At 39.3% G+C, this 20,937-nt stretch overlaps 1 protein-coding gene across 2 annotated transcripts in view; it reads right to left on the reverse strand.

The window, feature by feature from the left end:
* Positions 1–20,937, reverse strand: part of Lix1 (limb and CNS expressed 1) — a 53,259-nt gene that overhangs the window by 18,245 nt on the left and 14,077 nt on the right. For both annotated transcript variants that reach the window (XM_048331468.1, XM_048331467.1), the window contains exon 2: positions 13,798–13,961. In XM_048331468.1, coding sequence (XP_048187425.1) covers positions 13,798–13,961 — 164 coding nt within the window. The remainder of the gene's footprint in view (positions 1–13,797; positions 13,962–20,937) is intronic.

Genomic DNA, 20,937 nt, shown 5'->3' on the forward strand with positions numbered 1-20,937 from the left:
GCTCTTTATATTTTTGAAAGACAAGTACTTCAAAATGTCCATAATGTTAACCAGCCTCTTTTCTCTAAACTCTGAAACTACAAATCGAAGCCAGTCAGTGCTGAATTTTTTTTTCTTTCAGGATTTTTTAAGAGGACCTTTGGTTCCCTAAGAACCTGTACTTGGGCAAGAATGTAGTCTAACTGCAGCCTGTTCGATATATGTAAATCAGAGTGCAGATGTTCTAGAAGAAAGATACTGTCAGAGTTTCCATTAAGCAGTGGGAGGCACTGTTATAAAAATAAAGTATGGCAAGGGGAAGAACATTTTTTATTGTTGTCCATACCAGTCTGGTGGTCAAAGACATCAGTTGGGGAGTGGGTGAAGTATGATGTTATTTCAAAGCAACTTCCTGCTGGAATAGACATCCCAGGTTGTATGGTTTGCTATTTTGCAGCCAGACCCCATCATAAATACAGATTTGTCATGTGTGCCTTGTCTGCTCACCATTCTTACTTGTTGATACAGAGACAACTTCTGTCCTTTGCACTTTGTGAAAGTGCAGAGCTGGAATACTAATGGTGGAGATTTTACCAAAATCAGCTGTGGATTTCTTAAGCATGTGGAACCACATGCTTGCCAAGTGCCCAACAGACCCCACTCAGACATTTGTCTCGATGCTCAGATGCCTTTCATTTGCTGGTAGATTATAAACCATTATCCTCATTTCAAAGCCTCGTAAAATTAAAAATAAGAGTGACTGTAGCATTGCTTAGAGAAGCTGTTTAAAGGCAATGGTAGCAAGCTTGTAAGATGGCTCCAGTGATTCCTCACTCTTGGAATGCATATCTTTGTGTAGTCCTCTCCACACAGCATGAGGGTTGGTATCATATCACTTCTGAAATTCCATTATGCAGATGCCTGCTAAGGCTTCCATCTTGGTGCTGCTTACCTTGGCTCTTTGATTACCTGCTTGAGGAAAAGACAGCTGCCATGTTTAGAGCGGCCTGATGGACACGCCCATGGCAAGGAACAAGCGCTTTCTCCACCAAAAACCACCTGAGTAAGTATGGAGCTGATCCTCCAGAGCCAGTCAAGCCTTTACGTGACACCATGTCAGCCTGACAGCAATGCCACATGACAGCTTTGACTGCAATCTTCAGCAAAGCAGAACCATCCAGCGGAAATGCTTCCAGGTTCCCCCTGCTCATGGATTGTAGGAGACAGTAAGTGTTTGTAGTGTTAGGGCTGACCTGAAAACTGGAGTAACTAAATATAAGTTTTTTTTTTGTTTTTTGTTTTTTTTTTTTTTTGGCCAGTCCTGGGCCTTGGACTCAGGGCCTGAGCACTGTCCCTGGCTTCTTCCCGCTCAAGGCTAGCACTCTGCCACTTGAGCCACAGTGCCGCTTCTGGCCGTTTTCTGTATATGTGGTGCTGGGGAATCGAACCTAGGGCCTCGTGTATCCGAGGCAGGCACTCTTGCCACTAGGCTATATCCCCAGCCCCTAAATATAAGTTTTAAGTGTGAAAATTATAACAGCTTCTAAACCCTGGTGATGACTCCATGATAGAAGGCTGCACCCCTACCCGTGAGACTAGTTTCTTATAGTTTGACATTTAAAAATGTAGGGAGCACTTGTTCCCCTCTGTACCTGGGTAACAACCATGGTGACAAACAGTAAAAATGATCAGTCATAGACTATAGAAATAACCATAATAGTAGTAGAAATGCCATGGTAACTGTTGGGTTGGTTTACTTGTGATTGAGTACTGGATTTTTTAGCCTGCTCAAGCTTGCTTAGTGGTAATGGGAAAACACGGTCGCAATTGTTAAAATAAAGTTGGTACTAGGTCAGCCGGACTGCAATATTCTGCTTCTGTAAACGGCTTGCTTAACCCATTTGTGACTTGCTCTACCCCTGCACTAACCCCCTGCATCAGTGCTACGTGACCACCTGTTGTCAATTCCTGATATCGAGGCCAGTTCCCAATATCAAGGCCAAAATAGATAACTGAAAGGGTAGATAGCCAATAGAAATAGGACAAGACTTGCTCGCTAAATGCCATCCAATCAAGTATCTGCCAAGTTGGAAATACCCTGCCCCTATTGTAATCACAATAAAAACCCTGCCTATCTGAGGGTTGGGACTCAATCCAGATCCGCTATGTCGGTGACAGTTGGGAGTTCAGGCTCAAGCTTTCAATAAAGACTCTCTTGCATCAGTATCAGCTCCTTGGTGGTCTTTGAGGACCGGAAATCTAGGCATAACAGTAGGTTTTGAGGCCAGTTGTTATGCAGCAATGTGTAACTACTGCAAAGGTTTTACTGCAGGCAATTAGGATTTCCCTTAACATACAGGTTGAGGAAGAGCTCAATCACCATAAATTCACTGCTGATACTCTGTGCTATGTACTATGCTTAGTACTAAATTTTATGGTTTTTAATCATGCTTTGTCATCGCTCTTATTTTGCAGTTTTGGAAACAGAGGCTTTAAAGGTTTGCTATGCAAGATTATGCAACTAAGTAAATGAACAAAACAAAATTCACATCAATTCTAATGACTTCAGTGTTGGATTTTGACCACAGACTATTATATTGTTTTCCTCACAGAAATGGTCACCGACTTTGAAATCGAGAGAATATGTTATTTTGCTAAGGTCACATAACATTTCCTAAACCAGAACAATACTCCAGACAATACAGCTTTAATATTCCATAGATTATTTTGGCAGAAGTTTCCATGAATGCCTCCTGTCCCTGATTCACAAACTTGACTTCCTTCAGAAGAAAAAGGCCAGCAGCATTCATTTAGTGTACTGTGGCAATAGATTGCTGATCGAGGAGGAAACTGTGCTGGTGATCACTTTGATATCATGCTTTTCGGAACTGTAGAAGGAAACAGAGAAGGAAGGGATGTCTATGAACGGACTGGAGAAGCCGTTTCCTAGCCTGTCGGAAGTGTCTCTTGGCTGGGTAAACCGTCTTGGCTAAGTCGAGTCCAGAGCTTTGGGAATTCTACCACATTGGGTTACTCTATAATGTTAAGAAGAAATGTTTGGTAACTCTTCAAGAGCAAAAGTCATTTATATTAAACTTTCCCTGTTGTGCTGGATATGAACTTCTCCCCCACTAGACCATCTTGTTCTGCTTTTTAATTTTATTTTGAAGTTTATGCCATCACCAAACTACTGGGGCACCATAAGTTAGCCTACAGAAATCACCACCAAGCCTAGGCAAGTAGTCTGGACCCATAATTTAATTTTTTTTTAATTGTTCGTGTTCCAGTCATTGGGTACTTGTTAAACCTATTTATTCTCAGGCTCCATCCTAACCTGCTGAATCATGGAGTTGAATCATGGAGAGAAAGGGTATCTGCTTAATTTACCTTTCCAACTGATTGTGAAGCACCTAGGTCTGCTCTGAGAGGCAAGTTCTTCCAACTGCTGATGCTCTGACCTTGTTTTTTTCATTTCTAGCTGGTAGGGCAACACCAAGTTTATAGGACCTGAGACTTGTGCAATTTACGGAACCTTATTTAAGAACTACATTAAATTACTCAGGAGAAAGTTGGCATTGTGATTGAAATGGAGCTGATGTAGAAGCTTCTTTGTCTCTGTGGCAAATGGTCTTCTGTTAACATCCCAAGTGTTGAGATCTCACTAGAGAAAGTACTTCTACCCAACTATCAAAAAGCAGCATTCAAGTTGTTTTTGTTGTTTTGTTTGTTGTTGGTCATGGGGTTTGAACATGAGGCCTATACACTGTTCCTGAGATCATTTTTTGCTCAAGGCTAGTATTCTGCCACTTTGAGCCACAGTACCCCTTCTGGTTTTCTGGTACTTAATTGGACATAAGAGTCTCCTAGACTTTCCTGCCTGGGCTGGCTTTGAACTGCAATCCTCAACTCTTGGTCATCTGAGTATCTAGGATTACAGGCATGAGCCACCAGCACCCGCTCAAGTTTTTTATTTCTCAATTTTCTTTTTTTGCTTGGCATTTTTACTTTTATCTAGTGATCATTTCCTATAATGCAAGGGCTAGATTCAACCAAGATTAATTGTAGGCTGTTCTTAAAGTAGTTGCTATTCCCTTTTTAGACCAGATAGTTCTTAAAAGAATTGAAACAAAATAATAGGCAAGATATTAATAAGAAATTAATTTTATTGTTAGTTGTTAAATCTCTAAGTATGTTACTTAGCGAATATCTTTGAGTCAAATTGACATAATTTAGATTCTGAGCTGTAACTTTGCTGGTAGCTCTCATTTGATTAGATTTTTTTCCATGCTTTAGTTTAAAAAAAAAATAGGCTGAGTGCACATATTGAGGCATTTTTGCACCATAAGATTTTAACTGAACATACATCCCAATGACAGTTCTGTCTTTAGGGACAAATGAGGAAGCATGTTCACAAGAGACTCTTCTTTGTTCTAAGCAACAGACTTTTCAGGATTGTTCTTATATGTGTTTTAAACAGTAAGGGAAAATAAGCCTTTAGATCCCAAATCTAGAAACCCAAGTTAGGCATTCTTTAGCCAGTGTCTATCAAGAATGCCTAAGGAGTTGCAACACTAATAGCAAAGATTTGGACACGCAGTACTGTGATAGCAAAAGCTGCAGATTGTATCTGTATGTGAACAGTTAAAGATGTCCTCCTCCTCTCTAGGGTCAAGATCAGGTCAGTGATATTTAGATGGCATTCATTCTACAGCAGGTTATACCCAAGGGGCTTTCCCTAACCCAGGACATTGCAGGTGGCAAAACCAAATAAACTAACAGTGAGAGCTGAGAATTCTTGCTCAAATCCTATAGGCTGTTCTCTCTGTCATTTGAGTAGTTAAGGACATTTTACTTTTGCAACTTGTAGTTTGAGTCTCAGCAAGTGACTTGGAGAGTTATGTGTATGGCCTGCCAGCTCTGGTCAGTGTCACCAACACCTCTGTTTCATCCTGACAGAAAAAAAAAAAAAAAACACAACACACCCTTCAGCAACAGAAATTGCCACAAGTCAAGCATTGGTGTTTTCAGCTCTTTAAGACCCTGTCTGCCCTGGCCAAAGCATGAACATTTGCATGTGTTCCAATTTCTCTAATTTTGTATATATTAGCATTTCCTCCCATCCAGATGGCGACGTGAAAAGGGTTGAAATTCAGTCACCCAAGTCAAGTTTGTGTCTCTGCACAGGTCAGGCTGGCAACAAGTATGCGGGGCTCCGTTTCCAGGCCTGGGAGTGGAGGGGGCAGGCAGCTTTGCTATGGAAGGGGGAGGGGACTGGCTTGCGAGTCCAATTTTCAGAGAAACCTCACCAGTTCCTGTCAAGTGAAAGAAACGTTTCAGGCACATGGTGGGTCAGAATGTTATTTCTATAATATAAACCACCTGGCCTCCTCATTTACCTCTACTGCAAACGCTATTCCACACACATACCTAGACCCAAGCCCCTGGTAACCATTACAAACACATATTGTATTGGGTTCCTAAAGGATTTTTTTTTTTCGTTTTTTATTGTTATCTTCCTTTCTTCTTTTTAATCTCATCCTTTTCTTTTTTCAAGTTGAGGTGAAGACAAGATGAATGTATTAGGGCTCAGGATCTTGGTTCATTTTTTTACAATACCTTTGATGTAAAGGATTGCATAAAAGAGAAAAGAGGGGGGAGAGTCAGATGATTGCTCTGTGGAGTAACCTATAGCCATGGAGACATCTTTCTAATGCCTATGTATGAGGTTGGGATCGTCCAGGGGCAATAGCATGAAGTCTTTATTCACCACGGGGCTTCTCTAAGCTTTGCTTTTAGGCCACTCTGCTGCTCTCTTTGGTAACCAAGCATTTCTGTTCACTTGTCTCATAAGAAATGAAACAGACGAAAGCTAGGGAAGGAAGCTGGAGAATAGACAAAGTGGCTCATTAAGACAATATGCTCTTCCAATTTTAAAGGCATGCTCTTCGTGTTTGATATTGCATTGACATGGAATGGTAGGATCATAGCTACCATTTTATTTTTGGGCCTCATTAGTTATAAAAACAGGATGCTTTTCTGGAGAGATTTTTTTTCACCAGGAAATAGCTTCTTTAGCAGTTATGACACAATATAGTGAAGCTACACAGCTCTAAAGGCAGACAAAAAGTCATGGATAATTTCATAAAGAAATATGTGCCATTGAAACAGCATTAGTACTATAATAATCTCAGTACAAAAGAGACCAAACCTCTCTTTCGAGTAGAGAATGTTGAGCTAACTTTGATTTAATTTTAAGCAAAGGGAACAAATTTTCTCTTAGTCATTCCGACCTGGGGAAAAGTTAATTTTATAAACTTATTTCATTGTGATTTAATATACTTTTACTTCCTTGAACTTTTAAGAAAACTCATATAATACATGTAAGTATATAATGTGTGTGTGTGTGTTTTTTAATCTGCTCATACAGAGAAAGTGTGCTTACTTCCTTAGGTAAGGAAACAAGGCAAAATCAAACACTCTATTTTGTTTTAGGCAGTACAATCCATGCCAAAGGCATTTTTTTTCAAGGTATTTTACTAGGCGAGGACTTTGGTTTGACAATCAAACTGACATAGTCATCAAAGACCATTAAATAAAGTCAATGTCTTTCAGAGAAAAACCCCTCTGCCCTCATCCCTCCCAGTCTCCCTCCCTTGCAGGCTGTCACGTGGTTATAAAGGGAGAAAAAGTCAATTAGCAGGGGAAATACTGAATGTTTCAACTTCATGTGATACCTGAACATTCATTATATAACTAGCCTAGTATCTAACAATTATGGCTATTTTCTTTTAAGCATTCTAACAACAGCAACAAAATACATGAACAAGAATGATATCTAATGAGCAAATATCCCACACTTCAAATAAGTCAGGCACTCACGTCAATCAAGCTGGATTCATATGTGTATATCACTTTAAAAATTTAATTTATTTATTGTCAAAGTGATATACACAAGGGTTACAGTTTCATATGTAAGGCAGTGACTACATTTCTTATCAAACTTGTTACCTCCTCCCTCATTTTTCTCCCACCTTCCCCATTCCCCAATTCCCTCTTCACCCCCCCCCCAGATGTACAGTTGATTTACAGCATATTGTATTGTAACTATTGCTGTTGCATTGGTTCACCTTTTACCCTTTGTCTCTCCATTTTTATATTCCCCTTCCCGTCCTTAGTTCAGAGTCACGTTTATATAATACCCAGGGTACCAAAATCAGTTATAGTGACATTGATGCTAAGAGAAATGAACTCCAAGTTATGGAAATAAGTGGTTTATCATTGTTGTTCTTATTTTCAATGTACCATGTAAAATTGTGCCTTCCTCTTTTGTCTTTCTTCTCCATGGTTTTACCCTGATGTCACATTTTTAAACTTAATTATAATTCATGCATGTAAATAATTGTATATACCATACCTAGGGGAACTTCTGTTTGTACTCAAAATAAGAATGAATCCTTTAATTCAAGTCTACAGTAGATTCCATAGAAGATCACATCATGGATGTGGAAACAAAACTTGAATCACAAATCTTTTAAATCAAAATAAGACAAAATATTCAATTTCCCTTTTGGATTTAAAAACAAAAACAGCTGCAGAAACAATGGATGCCTTTCTGTCTGGTTTATCAGGAGGGAGCCAGGCATTGAGTTGATGGCTCTTGAGTTGGTCTTATGGTAAAACATGGAAATTACTGCAAGCATTCACGGTCATGATAGGGAAAGATTAACTGCCTAGACAGAAGTGGCACCAAGAAATATGTTCAGAATGCAGGGATTTCTACTGAATGCCTGTAAAACTAGAAGAGGGCTTCTTCTAGAAAGGCACAGTCAGTAATAAGGTGTTTCAATATGACTGCCTGAAAAATAATTTATTGTTTAAAAATTCAACAATAAAATCACGGTTTCGCGTCTTATTTTTTATACTGTAGTGTGCATCGAGGTCCGAGTTTAAGGCTGTTTATGTCTCTCTTCTGTCTGTCTCTCTGTGGTAGTGTTATGAGTAACTGAATATTCTTCAATTAGTCTTCAAGGGCACAAGCTTCCCAGTTGCTTCAGTGAAGTTTCTTTGCATCAAAACTAGAAGATTGTGGCTCTCAGGGCATTCACTGGACTGTTTTCCTTTGATTAACCAGAAAATGAAAGTTCAGTCTGATTACCACGTTTGTAAAGAAAGAATGACCATAATCTTTTCTAGCTTTCATGAAGCTGCCTGAAACCGCAGGGATTAGCCCTGCAACCTAGTCCCTTACTTTACTTCAAGTATTTTCAATTACTTGGCACCATTGGAGGTAATGTCCATGGCTCAGGAAGGAGCCTACTGCTGGCATAATGGCTTCTCCGTGTTTTAGCACATGGTCTTGGCATTAATAATCCATCGTGAAATGATTTGCAATGCACAAGGGTGACATTTGATTATGTGAAAGGCATTGCAAGAATGAGTATGTAGGCTCGTTCAGGCCAACTGCTGGCAAAAACATGAAATACTATATGGTGAAAATAGCATTTAGGGTGGTGTCTGAGCTGACAAAAAAAAAGTGCAAGGATACTACTTTTAGACAATTTTTGCTTCTTTTTTTTTCCTTCATCAAATCATATTTTGGAGGGCCAAATAGGTTAAGGGGCCCGATTTGGAAAGAAACCATCAAAAAAACATTTCTAAAACATATTTGCTTCAGGAAATTCTGGATCTTTTTAAGCAAGGATGTTAACAATCCTCCAGAGAACCTTAAAATATGATGGTTTAAACATAAGGAGAAGGAGACCCTAAAATGATCAGAGAAATCGCCATGGGGCCTCCCTGCTGAGCAGTTCAGTTTTTCATCTTATTTTTTGTTTTTGTAAAGGCCATAAGAAAGATGGTGGATCTGCTACCGGTGGGAAATCCTATCATTTTCGGTCAAAATTTATGAAATGATAGAGAAATTCATTGTTCTCAGGGTAGCAAAAATAAGAACAATTGAATGTCTTAGACTCACATATCGACTAAATATTGATCTGCCAAATATGTTATAGTCTAGATAGACTCTGGATACGCTTTTTAAATATGGACATATAATCGATGCTTATGAGTGAGTATAGCCATAGTTGGGTATTCATGTTATGAAAGTAGGGAAAGTTACTGTGCATAAATTAAATCCAGAGAAAATTAGAGGGCCCTAAATCAATTTTTGCAAATGTATCCACTCTCAATTAAGGCACAGATATGAACAAAATACTATCAACTGATTTCAGTTTTACTGACTCTTCCTTCCTAGCCTTTTACCTTGCAAAACTAGGTGAAATGTTTTTGCTCACTATTGATTATATATGAGACTGGCAAACATTAAATTCATTTCTTCAGTCTTGGAATTTGGAATTCACTTGAGTATAGCTTCAACAAAATTTATTAGGTAATAACTCATTTTTAAAAAAACAACACACCACTACAGTGCTTGAAGTCATAAGGATCTAGACCCTATCCCCGAGGAAGTTACATTTCCATAGACAGACAGAACATGTATATAATAAGTAACCTTAGCATAGTGTGGGAAACATCAAACACTAGTAAAAAGACAGATACCTGTTTGGGGAAATAAGAGGAGATATATATTTCCAGCAGGGAGATTCAGAGAATGTTCTTGGAGAATATGACTTAAGTGCAGTACTAAAAGGTAGAGCAGGAGTTAGACAGGAAGAAAAGTAGCACTGAAACCATCAATAGATCACAGTGTGAGTCTGGGGAGGGTAAAGGGGTCAAGAAGGGTAAGGAACATCATCAGGAGACAGATTCTACCTGGTAAAACTTGAAGGAAACTGGGGAAAGCTGTAGAGTCTGTTTGCCACAGTAAGGCTTTCAGACTTTGATAAGAGAATAACAGGGAGCTGGGTATGTATCTGTAACACTAAATAAACAGGACATGGAGACCAGAGGATCAAGGGGTTAAGGCCAACCCTAGCGGAGACCCTAATTCAAAAATAAAATACACACCAAAGGGATAGAGGTATGGCTCAAAGGCCCAACCAAGTTCAATCCCCAATGTTAAAAAGCAAAAGGTACTAGGAAACTATTGAGATCTGTCACCTCTCAAACAAAACGAAGCATTTTTGGAAATAGCTTCATATGCATGGAAGAACTGAAAAGATAATATAGTTCTTACCATGCAGAAAGTAGCTAATATATTGTTTCTGTTGTTAATATTGTGACTTATTTACGTAACATTCTGAAATTGTACCTCCTCTCTCATATTTAATGTGGCAAGTCTTGGAGTTTTTCTTAGTTAGAAATGCCAAAGTGTGTCTTTCTCATTTACCTTTTCAAAGACATAGGTTTTGATTTTGTTAATCAAGTTTACCACTTTTTGCTCCATTTCATCAATTGTCATAAAGTTCCCCTAATGCTATTGATGCACAAGAAAATGCAAATAATATAGTAGATATCCTTAGAAATTTTTGACAGGATATTGATCCCCAAAAGAGCTATAGAAAAGGAGCAAGTGGGGCACAAGCAAGTTAAAATTGGACTGCCAAGTTAGCATAACAAATAGAAGAGTAAATAGATGAGAAAGCCTAGATCAAAACCAGATTAGTAAAGGATAGCAAAGCTGAAAAATAATGAAGAAAAGTGAAAGGACTGAGATGGAAAAGTACAGTACAGGAAAAGCAATAAATTTTAAAGGTGAAATGTCGATTTAATGATGGTTATAGAAAGAGACAGCAGAAATGCAGGGGAAGAAGTAACAGAAGCAATTTCTTTGGGTTAGGACTATCACAAACTTTCAGAATGAAATGTCCCATCACACTCTGAGCAAGATCATGACAAAAGAAACACAGAGGGGCTGGGAATATGGCCTAGTGGTAGAGTGCTTGCCTCATATACATGAAGCCCTGGGTTCGATTCCTCAGCACCACATATATAGAAAAGGCCAGAAGTGGTGCTGTGGCTCAAGTTGGCAGAGTGCTAGCCTTGAGCAGGAAGAAGCCAGGGGCAGTGCTCAGGCCCTGAGTTCAAGCCCCAGGACTGGCAAAAAACAAAAAGAAAAAGAAACAGTTTTGTGGCTGTGCAGGACCAAAGGACAGCAGTCTACTTAAAAGAGACCCAGGCAGGGGATTTTATGATACTGTATTTCAATACGAACCTACTTCTAAAATGAGATTTACTTGTGTGTTGTTCTGGTGCTCTTGTTTCTTTTGTTGTCTGAATTACTTTGTTCATTTGTTTACTTGTCTTTTCTCCTATAAAATTTTTATTGTTGCTATTTTGTATTCTAAGCACAGTGCATCTAATTCTGCCCCATTTATTTAGGCTATTTGAGGGTTATTTGAATATTAGGACTGAGCCTTAGTTGTCCTTCCCCATTTTAATTACAGCTTAGATTTCTGGAAGTTCTGCTAATGATGAATATAGAGCGTGCCTTCCCTCCATCTTCCCCATTTCCCCCAAGCAAACCATCATAGTCTATGGGACATCTCATTGGCCGTCTGTAGTATGGTCGAGCACAGGTCTCTCCGTCTCAGTCTCAAGTTATCACCTGCTTTCCATTCTACAAATCCCCGCTTCTGGATCATTATCTTTTTTCTGCAATCCTCAACCCTTTCACAGTAGCCTGCCTGCCTTCCTTCCTTCCTTCCTTCCTTCCTTCCTTCCTTCCTTCCTTCCTTCCTTCCTTCCTTCCCTCCCTCCCTCCCTCCCTCCCTCCCTCCCTCCCTCCCTTTCTTGCTTTTCTTTCTTGGATTTTAAACCCCAAGCCACTCCTACCATCACATCACTTCTTGATCTTCTTGTATTATGTATTTTCACCTGGAGGTGATTCCCGCAACCATAACCACAGTTCAGACATTTAGAAATATAATTTATATTTCTCTGGAATTTCAGGTCCTAACTTTTGTGGCTCTTGTCTCTCTGGAGGATCACAGGCATGTCATGCTGACCCAGTTCTCATCCACCACAATCCCCACTTTTCCTCTTCCTTTCTTCCTTGTCCAGTGGTTAAGGCCCAAGCTGAGGTGCATCCTAAATCCTGAATTCCATCCTACTGGCAGTCTTTCACTTTCCTTCCCAAGCACACTCTGCATTTCAGCTCATCTGAATGGCACTGAATGGGTGACGGTGCTCATCCCTCTTCTCCTTTCGGCCTCCACATTTTTAGCTTGATTTAATATGGAAACCATCTTCAGAACACTGCCATAGTGATCCTTCAGAAACACATCCAGAGGCCTTGATGTGATATAGCATGAGACCTTTGCTCCTTTGCAAGACATTATGCTCCCTTAGCTGTCCCCCAATTGTACTTCCCCATGGATCTTTCCCACATGGACTGACACGCTCCCACAATTCCAAACGTGCTCCAGGGTTTTCCTTGCCGAAAGCCGCTGCACACACCATTCCTCATGCAAGGAACGTCAGCTTTCCTTTTCTGACTGGCCAGGATACCCTTAGCTGCATGTCTCAGCATGCACTTACATTCCTAAGAATCCTTTGATGTCTAGGAAGTAGGGGTTTGTGATTTGTTCATTAAGTAAAACCCTTCTTCACTTCACCAAGGATTTGAGACTATGTAAAACATCTACCAGGCCACAGGATAAAATAAATGAGTAAGGCCATAAATTCAAAGGGTGAGTAAAGTAGAAATGTAAATAATATCAGTTATGATATTAGCCTTAAAATATGGCATTAAGTTCTGTAGACTTATACTACAAAAACATATGCTGATAGTTTGCCTGTGGACTTCTGAGTTGTCAAAGATAAGAAAGAAAATTGATGGTATAGGAATTTCCCAATGTTCATAGCAATAAGAAACATAAGTGTGCCAGTTACTGAAAATTCAGAGTTTATTGCATCAAAGAGGTTCTTATAAAGGAGACTGGTAAAATTCAAAGTTCCTTTCCTATGCTTTCATTAACCCTTAGATATGGCTCTTTAATTGCCACAACGTTTTGTCCATGGATTCTCTCAGGTTATGGACCGTATTCTCAGAAGACTGCTTGATATTTCTTATTCAATGTGTATTTGTTGTACACAAGGTATGTTAATGACAATATAGGCAAATGTTTGTGTGTAAGCATATAACTAGAAAGAAATATATTAGCACTGCCTTACCTATGAAACTGTAACCCCTCTGTACATCACTTTGACAATAAAAAAATGAAAATATATTATTATTTATGTACCTTCATCAGCATAAAAGTTTAACCAGTTGGCTGACTCTTTAAAATTTTTATTAGAATGATATTAGCAACTCCTATAAGGCACAAGATACCATGATAAATACATCATATACACATTTTACTTCCAACCAATTCTGTGGACATTATTTTGTCTCTCATAGTTGGGGAAATTTGGAAATTAAATAAGTCTCTCAAGGATATTACAGGTAGATAAAGGAAGAAGTTGGCCTAAGCAAAAGTAATTGATCCCAGTTTCCAACCTGTTGTTGGTTCATGCTCTTTTTGTGTCCTATATAGATTAAGTTGATTACTATTTGATTACAAAATTCATGAAGGTGGAGGCTTCTTGGAAGGGTTTTTGCCACTGTTTCCTTGTTTTGTAAACTATGTTCCAAAATATTTGTTGGAATAGAAAGCAGTGGCTATATGGCACATAAGAAGTACATTAAAAAATTGGTGTTTTATAAAGAAATCCGAGGGCATCGCCCCAGTTCAGCACTCTCCGTTGAGCAAACCAATCAGAACATCTGACTGATTTTTCAGCAAAGACAGGAGCATCTGGCGCAACTTTGCTTACTCTCTCCAAACAGAGGAACTGCCTCATTTTACAAAAGAGTTTATTGTTCCTATTGCAACCCAATTAACTTGCACTGAAAAAATGATGTCAGCTTCTTACCTGAAAGTTGCCAAAGCAGCTTCCCCCTGGGAGAGTGACGTAACTCACATAGGGGGGCCCGGAGGATGGGAGGGACTCATACACCACCAGGCCTTCACCGGGGAAGGCGGCGCGCTGCTGCTGCTTGCTTTCCCAGAACTCCTGTAACATCGACACAACATTCACTGCGAAAGACAAGAAACGTCACCAGTTACGACAGAGAAGGCCATACCCTAGAAAAAATGCATTTGAGACTGGGTTCTGGAACATGGCAATTTTCATCTGAGCTGAGTATCTGCAAGATGTGGGCTCTTCTTAGCTATTTTTATTTTATTTTATTTTATTTTATTGCCAGTCCTGGGCCTTGGACTCAGGGCCTGAGCACTGTCCCTGGCTTCTCTTTGCTCAAGGCTAGCACTCTGCCACCTGAGCCACAGCGCCACTTCTGGCCATTTTCTATATGTGTGATGCTGGGGAATCGAACCCAGAGCTTCATGTATACGAGGCAAGCACTCTTGCCACTAGGCCAGCCCCCTATTTTTTAGCTATTAAAGAAGACATTTTAGGGCTGGGAATATGGCCTAGTGGCAAGAGTGCTTGCCTCGTATACATGAAGCTCTGGGTTCGATTCCCCAGCATCACACATATAGAAAATGGCCAGAAGTGGCGCTGTGGCTCAGGTGGCAGAGTGGCTAGCCTTGAGCAAAGAGAAGCCAGGGACAGTGCTCAGGCCCTGAGTCCAAGGCCCAGGACTGGCCAAAAACAAAACAAAACAAAACAAAAAAGAAGACATTTTAAACGTATTTAGAGTATGTTAACGAATACAATGTTAACACACATGTATATTTCTTAAGGAGCAACTAACTCTTCAGGAGTTTTAGGACTCCAAATCTAATAACATTGATCATAACAAAATACTTTATAAATTAATACTAATATAAACTTTAAACCTCACTTCTCTTTGAAATTTTGCTTAAAGAAAACTTTGTCTAGCCAGGAGCTGATAGCTCATATTTTTAATTCTACCTGCTCAGGAGGCTGAAATCTGAGAAATGAAGTTGGAAGGCAGCCCAGATAAGAAATTTCATGAGGCTCTTATCTCCAATTAACTACCAAAAGGCACAAGTCGACTGGTGGCTCAAACGGTAGAGTGCCAGGCATGAGGAAAAGAATCCCCTAAGAACTGTGGTTATTGTGATCCTCTGTCTCTCATTTCTCACTGGCTCTTGAACCTTCAAAGTGAAATTGAAGTTGCAAAGTAAAGATGTAAGCAATGTAATTTTAATCTGCATTCACCACTTATAAGACGTAAAAAGAAATTCAGAAGGAAGAACATTCCTTCTGTTTCAATCTAAAGGAGAACAAAAAGAAGTTATGAAATAAGCAAAGAAGCTGGAAAAAGCCATGAGGGAAACTGGTAACATGAACAGCTTGTTAAGGACAAGGTCTGTTAGATGACTTCAGACAACATAGCAATGGCCAGGGCCATGTGTTTTAGATTAAATGACCTGTGATAGCCCGCAGAAGTTCCAGATCAAATTAGGCTGGTTTGTTTATCCTGTACTGAAAATTGAATTGGGAAAATTAACAAGGATAATAGAATTTCAGATTCAAAACTGACCTTATGAGTCATGTAGGCAAAGCTCTACTTAATGCAGGAATTCCTGTAAACACTCCTGATAACTGTCCGTCTGGATTGTTACTGAACATGTAGAAGAACCTGGCATTTGCTACCTCTGAAGTGATCTCTTTCCACTGCTAATAGTTCTGAGTACAGGTGAGCTGGAATCTGGTTTTCTGTGGTTTGTAGCAGAGGTCTACTTCTCAGTTCTGGGGCTTGGTAATGATTTATCTCCTTACTCATAGAATAGCACATCACATATTTAAATGTTGGGCATCTGTTTCTTTTTGTTTTTGATGGACATTTACTCACTTTCTTGTGTGAATAGACCAAAGGTATACCTTACAGAATCACAGTCTTCAGGGGTGGAACTGAACATCTGGCCAAAGTCCAGCCATTTGGAGGTAAAGTGTCTGGGATTTTGTTGGAATATTTTTTCCTTTGCACAATGATTGTTGTAGGAATAAGAGGGAACTATGGCACTGCCAAATTAGGAAGGAAAGCAGCCATGAGAAAGAAATCAACACAGAAGAATAGAGGCAGGACATGGAGATAGAAAGACTTTTCTAGTCAGGCACCAGTGGCTCATGCCTATAATTCTAACTACTCAGGGAGCTGAGATCTGAGAAATTATGGTTTGAAGCCAGGTTTGAAGACAAATCTGAGAGACTCCTACTAATGAGCCAGCAAAAAGCCAAAATGGAGGCCTTAGCTCAGGTGATAGAGCATCAGCTGAAAATGAAAAGGCTAGGCAAGAGAGCAAGGCCCTGAGTTCAAGCCTCAGTACAAGATATGAAAGAAAGCAGGAAGCCAAGATAGGAAGGAAGGAAGGAAGGAAGGAAGGAAGGAAGGAAGGAAGGAAGGAAGGAAGGAAGGAAGGAAGGAAAGGAAAGGAAGGAAGGAAGGGTGGAGAGAGGAAGGGAAGGAAGGAAAGAAGGAAGAAAGGAATAAAAGAAGGAGGGAGAGAAAAGAAAGGAAAGAATGAAGGAAAAGGAAAGGAAAAGAAAGGAAAAAAAATGAAAGAAAATAGAAAGCAAACAAGCAAGCTTGAGCTTCTCCCCATAAATTCAGCATCCTTGATTAGGTTACTTTTCCTTTAAAACATTTTGAATTGACTTTTTTTTTTTTTTTTTGCATATAGGAGATCTGGATTTAGTTCAGTGTCAAAGCACTTTCCTAGAATGTATGAGGATCTTGGTTGGATCTCTGGCTCCACAAATACATTACATTTCACTACACACACACACACACACACACACACACACACACACACAACACACACACACACACCAATATAGGTAACTATATATTTTTTAATTCTAGATTAATCACTTTTGATGTCTCTAACATTTTTTGTGTAAGATAATTTCTATACCCCTTGCTTTTATTGTCAATACATTCTTGGCTATGCTTCAAAATGTTGGATGTTGGTAAGTTCCTATGAGTCAGGAATATTGCAGAACTTGATTTTGAGTCAAATTGGGTTATCATTTTCTGATTAAAGTATTGTTTCTTTTACCTCTTCCCTCAATCATTGATCAAAGTTCTAGAGTCCTCTATGGAATCAGATGCCATTATAGGTTACAAATTACAATGTTTAGCATTTTTAAAAGTGTTCTGGGAAACAAATTGAGAAAATATCATTCTATCAAAGAATATATAAAATGAATAAAATACATATGGAAGGGCTCAAATTGAGAAGTGGTCATTGGAGAGCCTTTAATTTCATTTACAAACATTGAAACAGAATTTTCCACTCATTTATGTAACTGAAAATAGAATGTTCAGATTTAAAGCTGTATTTCTGTCCCCTGCCCTCTTGTCCTTCCCACTTCTGTGCAAACAGTGATTTATGAACTGACTGATTTGTGTCTCTACTTGCAGTTGACCTTCAGAATTCAGCAGAGATGTTCCGAAGATTGAACCCTGAAACGCAGCCAGTGGTCTATTGCTCTGCCAATCTTCCAGGGCCATTACCTTCCTATTTTAATTCCATTTATCACTGAATGAGATTAAGTTGACAACTAAAATAGGAAGCAGAGAACTCATGATTAGATAAAATGAGCACAAGCATTTTTGTCAACAGCTCCTTGGATTAAAGAATTCGAAGGCATGATCTAGGTAGTAATTCTGTAGAAATATAAGCTACATCTTTGAACAGTTTTGTTCTGCAACTTCAGAAGATTTCTTTGATGGTGCTACAGATGTCATAATCCCTAAAAAATCTAACATATGTGTGTGCACACTCTCCATTTAACTTTCCATTTCTACCTACTCTTGTTGACTACAAAACCAGATGAATAGAGTGCGGAGGGAAAAAGGCCAGCTAGCTTTTTGAAATCTCGACGATTGGTGTATCAGAGGATGAGGTATTTATGAAACATATGTGCCTTTTATTTTGAGGTATCATCAATAAGGCTTATGGACATCTCACAGAAAACATGAAGAGAGGAACAGACGTCTGAGGGAAATATTGGCAAGTTTGAGACTACAGTTCACTGCAGTGTTGGCCCTCCCTTCCCTGATGTGCTATCTGCATCTCTATATCCAAGGATTCACCTGCCCCTACCCCCTTATTTCCCCGCAGTCTCAAAGGAACCATGCTGCTGCTTCTCCTGGGAATTATTCTCTTATTTCCCTTGATTCACTTTTAAGTGTATTTTCTTTATTCTTTTCAAACTTCTGCTTGCTTAAGACAATGACTTAATGAATAAATACATAAGTTAAATGAAACAATCTTGGAACTATCTCTGGTTACTTGTTATTAAAGTTTTCTTCATGTAGCTAATCTTCCAGAAAGAATATTCTGTCTTCTCATATTTCTACATGATTCTGTATGATCATACATCTCCCAATTATGATTCTTTCTTTCTTCTAATAATTTCTTGTAGGTGTTATGTGAATTTCTCTTCTTCCATTCATTCTTCATGTTTGTTTCCATGGATCTTTTGCCTTTTTTTTTCTTGTTCCTCTCTCTGCTGTTCTGGAACGGCAGGAGCTCAATGAGTAAGTGCCATAACACTCAACAACAGCTCCCAGACTTCTCTGCTTTAACTCAGACTTTAGTAATAGATACTTCTAGCTGCATGCTGTACCAATTTAAAATATTCCTACAGTAAACTTATTTCCTTTTTCATAGATTCTTTCCTTCCTTCTGAATTACTTGGAAATTGATGTCATCATCATCAATGCATCAACATACTTGCCTAATCAAGGACCTTATAGTAACCTTTATCTTCATTTCCTCTCCATATCTAATAAATGTATAAGCTTTTTTTCAGTTCTATATCCTTGAGGTCTACCAGAGATGTCATTGCCTCTTGGTCCATACTAAACTTTTGCTGCATTAACCCACATCATAATAGTTCACTAAATGATTCACAGAACTCTCCCAGCTCTGCTCTTCTGTCATCCAATCCATCACCCCAGTGTTTCCAGAGTAATACTTTAACTGCACAGCTCATCAAATCCTTCATGTCTTAGAATTTTTCTGGAATTCCTTCATTACCTATGGAATAAGTAACTCCTTGACAAGGTGTAGAAGATTCTATTCTATCCATTGCTCCCCCCCACCCCTGCAAGTCCACTGTCTGGCTGCTCACTGTCCCTGTGATTCCTACAGTATTAACAAGCTGCACAGGTGCTTTCATCTGTGGCAATGCCTTTCCACTGCCCAATACCTTCTTGGATGGAAACTACTCATTTTCTAAGATTCACTTCCAGCTTCTATTCCTTACAAATAAAAACGGGAGCAAGATAAAAAAAATTCTGAGCTCTTGCTAATGAAAGAGCAGACACCAAGGAACATAATCACTTGGGAACTTGCCAGAAATACACCCCTCCGTGCCCAACCTAAAGCCTACTACCAAACTTCATTTTAAAAAGATTCTCAAGAAATTGGATACAGGGCTGGGGATATGGCCTAGTGGCAAGAGTGCTTGCCTCATATACACGTAGCCCTGGGTTCAATTCCCCAGCACCACATATACAGAAAATGGCCAGAAGTGGCGCTGTGACTCAAGTGGCAGAGGGCTAGCCTTGAGCAAAGAGAAGCCAGGGACAGTGCTCAGGCCCTGAGTCCAAGGCCCAGGACTGGAAAGAAAGAAATTGGATACAACTGAAGTTTAAGAAGCCCTACTACAGGAAGACACGACAACCACCATCTCTGCTATGTACAAACAAGCCATATGCCATACGTGTTCTCACGTAATCCTGCCAATTCTCCCTTGAAGTCTTCTCATTCACAATTTATAAATCAGAAATGAAAGAAGGTCAAGGTGCAATTATGGAATTATAAAATGTCAGACCTGGGATATTTAATGTAGGTCTCTGTGTGTATATTCTATGTTCCTTGCTCATTCTAAAATACCCCTTAATATAATAGAACTTAAACTATTTTAATTCCTATCTTCTTCTACTAGAGACTTTGTTTGGAGGAACTATACAAGATTTTCCACAGTTCCTGGGACATAATAGGAAGTTAGTAAACAATCAGTTATTAGAATGTCATCAAAGAGATACAAGGTATGCTGTGTTTGTGAGACTATTGGCTCTACACAAAAATTATTTTACTTATTTTTTTCATTATCTATCTTTCTGACACCTGTTCTTGACAAAGTTGAGTAAAACAAAAGGGGATGTGACATCATTCTTGCCTAGAACTGTGATATTAAATGGATAGCCTGTGTCCATGTGTTTAGACAGCTTCACACCCAATCTTCAGTAACATCCTGCTCTAGTTGTAGCAATGGCAGAAGCATCAACAAGCTGTGCGGCTTAGAAGGGACTGTGACAGGACAGGGTCTCAAGAGGATTCCTACGAGGCTAGGTCAATCAATCAACCAACAAATAAACTTCCTAGGCAAAGAATCATAAGAAAAAGCAAGGCCAGGACTGTCTACCTCATTGTGCACAGTATCTACAGCAGGAAGCTGGGCTAGGACACATATCAGTTTTAGCTATGCGTTATTTCTCTTTAAGTTTAGTAATGCTTCTTTTGATCTTTCTACTCTCCTGCATAGATGCAAAGGAAAAGGCTTTTATCCCTAGCCAGGACATGATAAATCAGTCATCTGGCGAATCTGGACAAGAGATAGGAGGGTGGTAATGACACTCGCTGGAGACCTGGGAAAGCACGTGGGAACAATCTCGCTGCTGCCGGAGTCTGCATAAAAGGAACAGCGCGTTGGGCGCTCAACACTATTCATCTTTTGTTACAGTAACTGCTGTTTAACAGACAAAGTTGTGATGGAGAAACAGAATATCAAGTGGCTGAGGCTAGGGTTGTGGGAAGAAGTAAAAAGAGAAACTTGGTGGGGAGATCCTCAGGAACAACAACATCAAATCCATTTACTTCTTGTGGTTTTTATAATCTTATCCTCTCTGAGAGTAAATGTAATTGACATGGAAGATTCTCCTTCTTAATCTAAATTGAAATTCCTGGACGTAAGTTATAAATAAAGATTACAGGTACCAACAAGACAATTCGCTATGTAGACATTGATATGTCTATCTTCTTCAATGTGTTTTGAAATTGGAAC

This window comes from Perognathus longimembris, chromosome 22, assembly GCF_023159225.1.
Source record: "Perognathus longimembris pacificus isolate PPM17 chromosome 22, ASM2315922v1, whole genome shotgun sequence".
NCBI lineage: Eukaryota > Metazoa > Chordata > Mammalia > Rodentia > Heteromyidae > Perognathus > Perognathus longimembris.